This window comes from Salvelinus sp. IW2-2015, unplaced genomic scaffold (assembly GCF_002910315.2).
Source record: "Salvelinus sp. IW2-2015 unplaced genomic scaffold, ASM291031v2 Un_scaffold990, whole genome shotgun sequence".
In the NCBI taxonomy this organism is placed as follows: domain Eukaryota; kingdom Metazoa; phylum Chordata; class Actinopteri; order Salmoniformes; family Salmonidae; genus Salvelinus; species Salvelinus sp. IW2-2015.
In genome coordinates this window covers 58,795-72,626 of record NW_019942675.1, presented here as the reverse complement: position 1 = coordinate 72,626, position 13,832 = coordinate 58,795, and the positions used below count along the sequence as shown (strand labels likewise).

At 43.3% G+C, this 13,832-nt stretch overlaps 1 protein-coding gene across 1 annotated transcript in view; it reads left to right on the top strand.

Moving 5' to 3' along the window:
• Nucleotides 1–13,832, top strand: part of LOC112069341 (uncharacterized protein C8orf34 homolog) — a 38,130-nt gene that overhangs the window by 10,886 nt on the left and 13,412 nt on the right. Inside the window, exons 2-3 of the mRNA XM_024136657.2 lie at nucleotides 3,074–3,242; nucleotides 12,262–12,845. Coding sequence (XP_023992425.2) covers nucleotides 3,074–3,242; nucleotides 12,262–12,845 — 753 coding nt within the window. The remainder of the gene's footprint in view (nucleotides 1–3,073; nucleotides 3,243–12,261; nucleotides 12,846–13,832) is intronic.

Genomic DNA, 13,832 nt, shown 5'->3' with positions numbered 1-13,832 from the left:
GAGAAAAGACGTCTGTTTTCAGCAATTGATTCCCGCTTGTGGAATGAACATTCAGAGCAGAGCACAAACCCAGCTCACGTCACTCCCGCACCGCACAATGCTATGATGAAAAGCACATGTCTGACTGCATTTGTTTTTTCCCGGGCTTTCGTTTTAAAGTTTTAAATTCTCACTCTTCATGGCCAACGTTTCAAGAAACTTGCAATGAGGTTAATCCCCACACAGTGAGGTTTATCCCACCACATGAGTAAATCCCACACAGTGAGGTTAATCCCACACAGTGAGGTTAGATCCCACACAATGAGGTTAAATCCCACACAATGAGATTAAATCACCAACACGCAAATGAGATAATCCCACACAATGAGGTTAATCCACACAGTGAGTTAATCCCACCAGTGAGTTAAATCCCACACAGTGAGGTTAATCCCACACAGTGAGGTCTAATCCCACCAGTGAGGTTAATCCCAGCCACAAATGAGGTCTAATCCACACATGAGGTTACATCCCACACATGACGGTTAATCCCCACACAGCCCAGAGTGCCTTAATCATGTCAGGAGAGTACACACTGTTGAAGCCTAATATTTAACTTATTAATCTGCATGTTGAGTTGTTTTCTGTCTGTAGTTCAACATAGAAAATGCTTTATAATGATTTTGTTGCAAAACACATATTCGACTGTCAAATAATATAACAATTGAAAGTATATTATGTCATTACAACCTTAACATCCTCAACTAGTATGGTTAGACTGCTATGCTCAATCTGTATGGCAATCTCGTATGCTCAAATCTGTAGGTCAATTCTGTCATGCGCTCAGCCGTATGCTTCAAGCCTGTATGTTCAGCCTGTATGGTTCAGCCTGTATGGCTCAATCTGTATGGCTCCAGCCTGATCATGGCTAGCCTGTTATGGCTCAGCCTGTATTGCTCAACCTGTATGGTTAGCCTGTATGGCTCAATGCTGTATGGCTCAATCTGTATTGCTCCATCTTGTATTGCTCAATCTTATGGCTCAATCTGTTACTCGGCTCAATCTGTATGGCTCAAATCTGTATGCTCAGCCTAGTATGGCTCATCCTGTATCGTCTCAATCTGTATGGCTCCAATCTTATGGCTCAATCTGATGGGCTCAGCCTGTATGCTCAGCTGTATGAACGATTGCTGGATTGTGGCTGACTCACTGACTGGATGACTGACTGACTGGCTGGAGGCTGACTGGCTGTTGACCCGACTGACTGCTGGATTTTGCCTGACGCTGGCTGACTGGCTGGCCCTGGCTGACTGACTGGGGCTGTAACGGACTGGCTGCTTGACTGAACTGCGGCTGGATTGCTGCATTGGCTGGATTGCCTGGATTGCTGGATGGCTGACTGACTGGCTGGCTGACTGACTGACTGGATTGCTGACTGGCTGGATGGCTGACTGACTGACTGACTGGCTGGATGGCCGACTGGCTGGCTAGAAGAGAGTACATATTGATGAACTGTGGTCTGGTCGTACCGCCACAGATTTCTCCATGTTGCTGACTGGCTGGATGACTAACTCCAGGTCGTTTCCCAAATGTCTCCCTATCCCCTATATAGTGCACTACTTTTGACCAAAACCCTATGAGCCCTGGTTAAAAATAGTACACTATATTGGGTACCATTTGTGACACAGTTGTTGGCTAGCTATCCCTCTGGATTATTCTAGAAATGCCGTGTTAGGGAAGATGCATGTCTCTCATCAGGTCTCTGCCTTTAGACACGCTCTGAGTCCCAACTGACATCATTTCCCCCATACTGTACAGTGGACTACTTTAGAACAGAGCCTTAAGTGCCCCTGGTCTAAAATAGGGCAGTGAATAAGGTTCCATTTGGGACACATGCACACTCCCTCCCTGTACAATCCATCATATGAAACCAGCCTGTCAGTGGGGGCTGAGGGTGTCCTGTGATGTCACAGCTGGCAGTGATGGCACCATGAGTCATATTAGGGTTTTACTAAGCATATATATCCCAAATGACACCCTATTTGCCCATAGGACCCTGCTCAAAAGTAATGCACTATACAGGCAATAGGGTGCCATTTGGAACCGTCTCTAACATAAAGGAGAGCGTGGATTATAGCTACACCAGAAAGATGGTTTCATGTCTCACCTGTACAACAGACTCACACATACAATGTGTGTCTCCCAAATTACACTCTATTCCCTATATAGCCCTGTGGGCCCTGGTCTAAAGGTAGTGCACTATATAGGGAAAGGGGTGCCGTTTTAGGACTCACAAGGTCCAGTGTGATCAGTGGGATAAAAGGGATGAATAAAGAAGTGGTCTCCAATTACAGACGTGGCAAACCGGCCCCTTACTAAACGATGTCTGAGGCCAGGAATAGGTACGGCACGGCAGCACGTTGCAACCGTCGGCCTCGTACCCAAACGGCACCCTATTCCCTTTATAGTGCACTACTTTTGACCAGGGCCCAATAGGACTATGTAGGGAATAGGGTGCCAAGTGGGACGTAACCCCTGCCTTCAGTAACCACTAGCGTCAGTCGATGTTCTAACAAAGGAGGATAGGCTGAAACCCCCACACCTCCAACCAATCAACTGTGGTTACCCAGCGTTTTTATCACGTCCATAAAATGGAATATTTGCCTCTTGTTATGTTGGGGCCGGCCGCCATCTTGAGTTTTTGAGCAATAGCTGGATTATTCTATAATGTAATTGAAGGGGTCGTTTGTTCTATAATGTTGTAATTGAAGGGTCGTTCTTTCTATAATGTTGTAATTGAAGGGGTCGTTCGTTCTATAATGTTGTGATTGAAGGGTCGTTCGTTCTATAATGTTGTAATTGAAGGGGTCGTTCGTTCTATAATGTTGTAATTGAAGGGTCGTTCGTTCTATAATGTTGTGATTGAAGGGTCGTTCGTTCTATAATGTTGTGATTGAAGGGTCGTTCGTTCTATAATGTTGTGATTGAAGGGTCGTTCGTTCTATAATGTTGTAATTGAAGGGTCGATCTTCATATTTCTAATTTGACTCTCCTCTTTTTACTCTCTTTTTCTCTTTTTTTCTCTGTTTGTTCCTAGCACCGTCAGGCAGTCTGGGAGGCTGATGTGAAGGTGGTTAGAGGAGGAGGAGGAGGAGGAGCAGGAGGAGGGAGCTCATCCAGGGAGCTCCTGGGACAGACGGGAGGACTGTTACTAAGTGACTCCCTCTTCTCCAAAGAACTGGAGAACATGGGCAAACACCTCGCTGGTAGGCATCTGTCTGCGTGTGTATAGTGTGTGTGTATAGTGTGTGTGTGTGTGGGGGGGGGGGGGGGTGTTCTTTGTGTGACGGGTGGGGTATTATACAGTGACAAGACACTGTGGGTCACTCAGATCAAACAGACACACATATGTGACAGAGAAAGAACACGGGGAGAGAGAAAGACAGAATCAACCTAGCTCCTGCCAAAGAACATATTTGGGTTCGGGAGCAGTTTGATTGCCTAACACACACAGAACACACACTGCTGTGAACTAACACATTTTAAGTTACAAAAAGCAGAACCAAAATATAAGAGCAGTCACTTGTGCCTTTCCAATCAGGCTTCATCTATTTCCTCTCTTTAATAAATGACAGTGGACGTGATGTCATGTCAGGACAACTCTCTGAGACGGTCGTCACGGCTGACAGAGAGAGAGATTATAAATGTGTTAACTAGATGAAGGCGGTGACGTCTCTATCCGCAGTCACATCTAAGACATGTGTCGCCCAGTTGTTTGTTTGTGCACGTCGCTCCATTTATCCGTGGGTCTCAAATGATATCCTTTTTCCTATTTATTCCCAATGGATCCTGGTCTAAAGTAGTGCACTATAAAGGGGAATAGGGTGCCATTTAGGATGAGGACTCTGCTTCATGTACACCACATAGTCTCTACATTCCAGGGTTATGTGAAGCATATCGGCCCCACTTAGCCTGTTAATGTTATCCAGAGGCACTCACAGCTGGTAAATATCTTATGGCACGCACGCACGCACGCACGCACATACACACACACACACACACACACACACACACACACACACATTTTTATTGTTTTAATAATCCTTGTGAGGACCAAATACTTGGATTCCCATTCAAAATTGTAATTTTCCCTAATCTAATCTTAACCCTTAACCTAACCCTAACTGCTAACCAGGGGTTGGAACCAAAATGATTTTCCAAAGAGTTTTGTTCTTAACAGAACCATTTTATATTTTCGTACCGTTCCACTGTTACGAAAGGCAAAAAAACAAACAATCGGACTCGTTTCGAACCCCCCAAAAAGCTCTGGTTCCTTTCTGTTCTTTTTAAACCTCCTGAAATATATATTTTTACATTTAGTTTGACATTAAATTTCCTAACCAATAGATGCAGTAAGGAGGTCAATGGAACTCGACCAACACAATGGAATTGCCATGGAAACGTGACGGGGGAAAGGGCCACGGGAGAAAGATTCCGGCCTGTTACAATACATAAATCATCACGGATTTGACAAATATCCACTTCGTTAGATCAGATTTGTTGATTGTCGCCAATCTGGTCAGTTCATCTATAAGACAAGACGAGTTTAGGGCGTGAGATGCGACTGACATTTTGTGAGTGGGGAGAGAGCGGGAGAGGGTTGACGAGGAGGCTTGACATCTTGTTGTTATCACATGCATTATCTGAATTAGGCCCCCAAAATTATACCTACGGAGGAGTGGCTTCTATGAAGGAACTTTGAATGTCTTTGAACTTCAGAGAGTTGGTTTAACGTTGGACCTAGAGCTAGCCAGCTAGCTAACAAGCTTGTGTTTTGCAGAAGTAAAATAAAAACACGTCTTACCTTTTTGTAGCTAATAAATCCAATGTGAAACGTGATTACTATAGTATTCTTAACTAGCATTGGGGCATGCAGTCAGACACTGGAATTCGATTTTTGTGACAGAGTGAGGGCTTTTGCATAGGTGCTGTGTTGCATTTTTTGACGGACCAGAAAAAAATGCTTGGAACGTAAAAACCCACCGCTAATAACCAGTTCCAATGCTTTTAAAATAATGGTTCTGTTCCGGAACAGTATAGATCACATTCATTCGCGGTTCTGATTCTGTTCCTCTAAAATGTTTGTTCTTTTACAGTTTTCGGTTCTGTTCCCTGTCCCGCATCATAACCCTAACCCTAATTGTAACCTTAACCTAACACCTAAACCTAAAAAAACATTTTTCCTTCTGGGGACCGGCGAAATACCCCTACTTGTCAGACTTTTCCCGGTTTTACTATTTTTGTGAGGACTTCTATTCCCCACAAGGATAGTTCCCCTCACACACTTCTGTGCCTCCCCCCCCTCTTCCTCAGTGTGTGAGTGATTTCACCAGTAGAACAGAACCCTGGTTGGTACTCTGAGGGACACATGTGGATGTCCCGTGTTGGCAACATGTTCACGTTGAGCTCTTAAAAATATAAATAAAAGCTCTTAAAAAGACAACTGTTGATTATCTCCATCTTTACAGTAAAATACTCGTTTCCAATACTCTGAGAATGAGAAAGAAAACATTTTCTCTTAGCCAGCAGGACAACACTGTAACACTGTAACACAGTACATCGTACACTGTAAAGTAGTACACTGTAACACTGTACATAGTACACTGTAAAGTAGTACACTGTAACACTGTACATAGTATACTATAAAGTAGTACACTGTAACACAGTACATAGTAACCTGTAACACTGTAACACAGTACATAGTACACTGTAAAGTAGTAGACTGTAACACAGTAACAGAGTACTACTGTTCATCGTACACAGTACCTAGTTACACTGTAACACAGTACACAGTAAACTGTTACACAGTAACAAACAGTACACAGTAACACACAGTACACAGTAACACACAGTACACAGTAACACATAGTAACACAGTACATAGTAACACAGTACATAGTAACACAGTAACACATAGTACACAGTAACATAGTACACAGTAACATAGTCACACAGTAACATAGTCACACAGTAACATAGTCACACAGTAACATAGTCACACAGTAACATAGTCACACAGTAACATAGTCACACAGTAACACAGTCACACAGTAACACACTGTAACACAAGCATACCACCCTTGATCCCACTGCTGGCTTGCTTCTGAAGCTAAGCAGGGTTGGTTGTGGTCAGTCCCTGGATGGGAGACCAGATGCTGCTAGAAGTGGTGTTGAAGGGCCAGTAGGAGGCACACTTTTCTCTGGTCTAATAAAATATCCCAATGCCCCAGGGCAGACCTTTCCCCGTGGAGGGTGTCGGCTTTCGAATGGGACGTTAAACGCTTGTCCTGACTCTATGGTCACCTAAGATCCCGCGGAACTTATTGTAAGTTTAAAGGTGTTAACCTCTGTGCCCTGGCTAAATATCCAATCTGACTATCATGGCCACCTAATCATCCCCAGCTTCCAAATGGCTCATTCATCCTCCCTCTAACTGTTCCCCAAGTTGTTGCTGTAAATAAAAATGTGTTCTCAGTCAACTACTTGGTAAAATAAAAAATATCTGAGAACTGATTACCATTTAAATGTATAATTTAAACAAAAATCTAAGCCGACATGAATTATTATAACTTCTCTACCTACTGCACTGAACGAAATGCAGTGAGTTAGTGGCTTAACAACACAGAGAGCTGTACTCTGGCTGGGACTACAGGCACGAGAGAAGCCCTTGTGTTGACAACACAGAGAGCTTGTTTACTCTGGTCGGACTACAGGCAACGAGAGAAGCCTTGTGTTGACAAACACAAGAGAGCTTGTACTCGGCTGGCGCTACAGGCACGAGAGAAGCTCTTGTGTTGACAACACAGAGAGCTGTACTCGCGGCTGGGACTACAGGCCACGAGAGAAGCTCTTGTGTTGACAACACAGAGAGCTGTACTCCGGCTGGCGCTACAAGCACGAGAGAAGCTCTTGTGTTGACAACACAGAGAGCTGTACTCTGGCTGGGACTACAGGCAGAGAGAAGCTTTGTTTTACAACACGGCATACGGGTGCATTCTTTTCTTTATGAAACCGCCTAAGCATCAGATGTCTTTGATTTCTAGTTGTTTCACGCCGAGTTAGGCTGTTTGGCTATATTGAAACAAGAGCTCTCCCCACCAGGCTGTTCTGTAAGGGAGCTGTTGACCAACTCAAATTCTTCTTGGTGGTTGAATCAGTTCCATGATCAACCCACCACTCTCTATTGTTTCATCTCCTTACCCAGTATTATGTGTGGTGCCGCGTTTTGCTCCTTTTCCCCTTTAACATAATGAGGAAAATCATTATTTCATAATTGTCTTGAAAATGCTCTCTCTCTCTCTCTTCTCGTCTCTCTCTCTCTCTTCTCTCTCTCTCTTCTCTCTCATCTTCCTCTTCTCTCTCTTCTCTCTCTCTCTCTCTCTCTCTCTCTCTCTCTCTCTCTCTCTCCTCTCTCTCTCTCTCTCTCTCTCTCTCTCTCTTCTCTCTCTCTCTCTCTCTCTCTCCTCTTCTTCTCTCTCTCTCTCTCTCTCTCTCTCTCTCCTCTCTCTCTCTCTCTCTCTCTCTCTCTCTCTCTCTCTCTCTCTCTCTCTCTCTCTCTCTCTCTCTCTCCTTCGTCTTCCTCTCCTCTTTTCTCTCACAAATTAATTTCTGAATCTACAGTGTCTCATGGGGGACAATCATCATTAACCACAATAGAATCTCGTCAGGAAACACACCTCCGAGACTGAAATCTCGTTTCCTAATGAGCAACAGGAAAAACACCACGTGCAATCGGAGTGTTCAGTTGCTCTTTAAAACCATGATACATGCCATCAAAGCATCCCATAATCCATGATACAGCCATAAAACTTCCCATAATCCCATGTTAGTCCATAGCTCCTAACCATGTTCATCAGCCAGTAAGCTTCCCATAATCATGATACAGCATAAAGCTTCCATAATCATGATACAGCCATAAAGCTTCCATTAATCCATGATAAGCCATAAAAGCATCCATAATCCATGTTACAGCCATCTAAGGACATCCCTAATCCATGATACAGCCATAAGCTTCCAAATCATGATAAGCAATGCCCAATCCATTACAGCCATAAAGCATCCATAATCCACTATACAGCCATACACATTCCCATAAATCCATGTTACAGCCATAAAGCTTCCCACAATCCATGTTACAAGCCATAAAGCTTCCATATCCATGTACAGCCATAAGCTTCCATAATCCATGATACACCTAAAGCTTCCCATAATCCATGATACAGCCATAAGCGTTCCCATAATCCATTTACAGTCATAAAGCTTCCCATAATCATGATACAGCCATAAAGCTTCCCATAATCCATGTTACAGCCATAAAGCTTCCCATAATCTCAGTGGCTCATACAGTTGAAGTCGGGAGTTTACATACACCTTAGCCAAATACATTTAAACTCAGTTTTCACAATTCCTGACATTTAATCCTAGTAAAAATTCCATGTTTTAGGTCAGTTAGGATCACCACTTTATTTTAAGAATGTGAAATGTCAGAATATAGTAGAGATTGATTTATTTCAGCTTTTTTTTTTTTCATCACATTCCAGTGGGTCAGAGATTTACATACACTCAAATAGTATTTGGTAGCATTGCCTTTAAATTGTTTAACTTGGGTCAAACGTTTCAGGTAGCCTTCCACAGCTTCCACAATAAATTGGGTGCATTTTGGCCCATTCCTCCTGACCGAGCTGGTGTAACTGAGTCAGGTTTGTAGGTTCTCTGCTCGCACACACTTTTTGAGTTCTGCACATACATTTTCTATAGGATTGAGGTCAGGGCTTTGTGATGGGCACTCCAATACCTTGACTTTGTTGTCCTTAAGCCATTTTGCCACAACTTTGGAAGTTTGCTTGGGGTCATTGTCCATTTGGAAGACCCATTTGCGACCAAGCTTTAACTTCCTAACTGATGTCTTGAGATGTTGCTTCAATATATCCACATAATTGTCCTCCCTCATTATGCCATCTATTTTGTGAAGTGCACCAGTCCCTCCTGCAGCAAAGCACCCCCACAATATGATGCTGCCACCCCCGTGCTTCACGGTTGGATGGTGTTCTTCGGCTTGCAAGCTTCCCCCATTTTCCTCCAAACATAACGATGGTCATTATGGCCAAACAGTTCCATTTTTGTTTCTTCAGACCAGAGGACATTTCTTCAAAAAATACAATCTTTTTTTATGGTGGTTTTGGAGCAGTGGCTTCTTCTTGCTGAGCGGCCTTTCAGGTTATGTCGATATAGGACTCGTTTTACTGTGGATATAGATACTTTGTACCTGTTTCCTCCAGCCTTTCACAAGGTCCTTTGCTGTTGTTCTGGGATTGATTTGCACTTTTCGCACCAAAGTATGTTCATCGCTAAGAGACAGAACGCGTCTCCTTCCTGAGCGGTATGACGGCTGTGTGGTCCCATGGTGTTTACTTGGAGTACTATTGTTTGTACAGATGAACGTGGTACCGTCAGGTGTTTGGAAATTGATCCCAAGGATGAACCAGACTTGTGGAGGTCTACAATTTGTTTTCTGAGGTCTTGGCTGATTTCTTTAGATTTTCCCATGATGTCAAGCAAAGAGGCACTGCGTTTGAAGGTAGGCCTTGAAATACATCCACAGGTACAACTGAAATTTACTCAAATGATGTCAATTAGCCTATCAGAAGCTTCGAAAGCCATGACATCATTTTCTGGAATTTTCCAAGCTGTTTAAAGGCACAGTCAACTTAGTGTATGTAAACTTCTGACCCACTGGAATTGAGATACAGTGAATTACAAGTAAAATAATCTGTCTGTAAAAAATTATTGGAAAAATTACTTGTGTCATGCACAAAGTAGATGTCCTAACCTACTTGCCAAAACTGTAGTTTGTTAACAAGACATTTGTGGAGTGGTTGAAAATGAGTTTTAATGACTCCAACCTAAGTGTATGTAAACTTCCGACTTGAACTGTATATTCTCATTCAAACATACATTTATGATCGGTCCCAAATGGCACCCTATTCCATGTTATAGTCAAAAGTAGTACACACAATTTTTTAAATGCTGTTTGTTTTTGGAGAAGGCTCTGTTTGCCCATAAATGGTGGAAGTCGAGGTTTATCAAATACATGCTTCCGCTACATGGTATTTATTAAATGTCACACGTACACGGTTTCCTGAAAATACTTAGTGTGCGTCCCAAATGGCACCCTTCTCCTTATATAGTACACTACTTTTGACCGGCGCCTATCGAGCACAAACCCTTTGTGGTGAGTCATTTCAGAAAATATCTCTCTTGTATCGCTGAAAACCCAACAGCGTCAAAATCTGAAAAGGACAAAAACGGGGAGGAGAAGAGAGACAAGGAGAGGATAGAWGAGGAGAGACGAGAGGAGAGGAGAGACGAGGAGAAGAGAGAGGAGAGGAGAGACGAGTAGATGAATAGAGGAAAGACGAGAGACGAGGAGAGACGAGGAGAAGAGAGAAGAGAGACGAGGAGAGGAGAGAAGAGAGACGAGGAAAGGAGAGACGAAGAGATGAGATGAGGCTACTCCCAGATGTTCTCATTGGCAGTCCCATCCCCTCCTCACAAATAAAACTGTTTTTGTATCTACCAATAAAGCAAAGAATTATATTTTTTCAAATTTTCTGGCAGAACACTTCAACGCATCCTCAATGCTATTCCCTCTGTAGTACACTATTCTGACCAGAGCCTATGAGTGCACTACATAGAAAATATGGCACCATTTAGGACGTAACCTTCGTACTATGTAGGCGATGTTTTTAATGTCATTCTGGAATTTAATTTGAATTGACAGAGTCAATAAATATTGTTTTTTATTACCAGTAAAAAAGGTTTTGAAGACAAACCATAATCTGTGATCTGAGGGGGTCTGTTATGAAGCCTGCGTTCTGATGGTGTCTGTTATGAAGCCTGTGTTCTGATGGTGTCTGTTGTGAAGCCTGTGATCTGAGGGGGTCTGTTATGAAGCCTGTGATCTGAGGGGGTCTGTTATGAAGCCTGTGATCTGAGGGGGTCTGTTATGAAGCCTGCGTTCTGAGGGGGTCTGTTATGAAGCCTGTGTTCTGAGGGGGTCTGTTATGAAGCCTGTGATCTGAGGGGGTCTGTTATGAAGCCTGTGTTCTGAGGGGGTCTGTTATGAAGCCTGTGATCTGAGGGGGATCTGTTATGAAGCCTGTGATCTCTAACATTAGTAGAGACTACCATGATATTAACATTAGTAGAGACTACCATGATATTAACATTAGTAGAGACTACCATTTGCTATTCAATTAGTAAGGACTACCATGATATTAACATTAGTAGAGACTACCATGATATAACATTAGTAGAGTACATACCTATCATATTAACATTAGTAGAGGACTACCATGATATTAACATTAGTAGAGACTACCATGTATTAACATTAGTAGAGACTACCATGATATTAACATTAGTAGAATACTGCTTTACATTAGTAGAGACTACCATGATTACATTAGTAGAGATCCATGATATTAACTTGTAGGGACTACCTGATATTAACATTAGTTTAGAGAGCTACCCTTTGATATTAACATTAGTAGAGACTACATGATACACATTGTTTTGGTTCCAACAGCAGAATTGAGTGTATGGTGCATCCGCTGGTAGGTGAAGATTGAAACGGATACTGATTTGAAACATCGGCACAGTTTCTACATAAGACTCTTGGCTTCCTGTCTTAAATATAACGGTTCCGAGTCTAACCTGCAGCGATTATGGTGGTCAGGAAATCTCTGGGACACCTACTTATTAATCTAGTTTGTTTTCATATCGTTTAGGTCGGTCTGTCTTTAGTCTCTGTCCCTTCAGAGGTGAAAGGACTGACTAGTAAATTCAGGGACCCAAACTCTAGAGGACCTGACTAGTTAACAACTTCAGGGACACTCTAGAAGACCTGATAGTTAACAACTTCAGGGACAATCTAGAAGGACCTGACTGGTTACAACTTCTAAGGGACAACTCAGAAGGGACCTGACTAGGTTCAACTTCAGGGAACTCTGAAGGACCTGACTAGGTTACAAACTTCAGGGACTTCATAGAGGACTCTGACTAGGTTACAGACTTCAGGGACAACTCTAGAAGGACCTGACTAGGTTACAACTTCAGGGACAACTCTAGAAGGACCTGACTAGGTTACAACTTCAGGGACAACTCTACGTCCTAATGTCATTCTGCATTTATATTTCCAACCTGTCTGTCTCTGTCTCCCTTCAGAGGTGGAGAAGGACCTGGCCAAGCTGGCAGAGCAGGGGAAACTAGCCCAGCGGAGTCCCAACAGCCCCCACACCTCTCTTCTACTCGCCCCCTTGTTCCACACCTCTCTCCCGGCCACACTCCTCCCCAATACCCTCCCCTTACCCGGCAGGACTTCCAGACCTCAGTCTCCCATCCTCACCCGCTCAGCCAAGCCCAGCTCTATAGGTTATCCCCTGGTCAGTCCTAAACTCAGCCCCCTGCTCACCTGCAAGCCCACCTCCCTCACCATGACCGGCAGCCACCGGACTCATTCCCCCAGCAACCCCGGCAGCAGAACTACGACCCCCAGAACCCCCAGCAGCAGACCGATGACCCCCAACAGCCTGCTGACCTCCAAGTCGGGCATGACGGCCGTGACCACAGGGGTCGGTGTTCACGGAGGTCACAGGGGTCATAAGGAGGTGACCTTCAGGAAGTCACGGAGCAGGCCGGTGACCCCCACCAGTCAGCCAACCCGACCCAGGCCCCTGCTCACGCCTCCTGGGCTGAGTACAACAGATAGTCTGGGCAAGGCCTCCAGCCTCAAGGCCTATCTGTCAGAGGTTTGTTCAACATCAGCTGACTTATATACTAATCGTTTTGCATCATAAATCACAACTCATTATGATTTGTAGATCGGTCAATCAGTCACAATTTACCCACAATGCATCACAGATTTGATTCTGTTGAACACGGCCACACACTCCAGGTAGATGTTAGCCTGGTCACAGATCTTGTTTGTGTTGTGCACATACACACACGCACGCACGCACGCACACACGCACGCACACACACACACTGACACACACACTGACACACACACTGACACACACACTTTGATGAACAATATGATCACTATACTCAGGTGATGATACAATATGATCACTATACTCAGGTGATGATACAATATGATCACTATACTCATGGTGCCGATACAATATGATCACTATACTCAGGTGATACAATATGATCACTATACTCAGGTGATGATACAATATGATCACTATACTCAGTGCTGATACATTATGATCACTATACTCAGGTGTTGATACAATATGATCACTATACTCAGGTGCGATACAATATGATCACTATACTCAGGTGATGATACAATATGATCACTATACTCAGGTGATGATACAATATGATCACTATACGCAGGTGCCGATACAATATGATCACTATACTCAGGCGATGATACAATATGATCACTATACTCAGGTACTGATACAATATGATCACTAATCTCAGGTACTGATACAATATGATCACTATACTCAGGTGATCATATTGTATTATGATTCTCAGAATTCTATACGTATTGTGATTTGATGTTCCAAACATCAAATCAAATGTTATTGATCACTTACACATGGTTAGCAGATGTTATTGGTCATATACACATGGTTAGCAGATGTTATATGTGAGTGTAGCAAAATGCTTGTTCCCGACAGCTGTAATATCTAACAAGTAATCTCACAAATTCACAACAACTACCTTATACACACAAATGTAAAGGGATGAATAAGAATATGTAACATAAAATATAA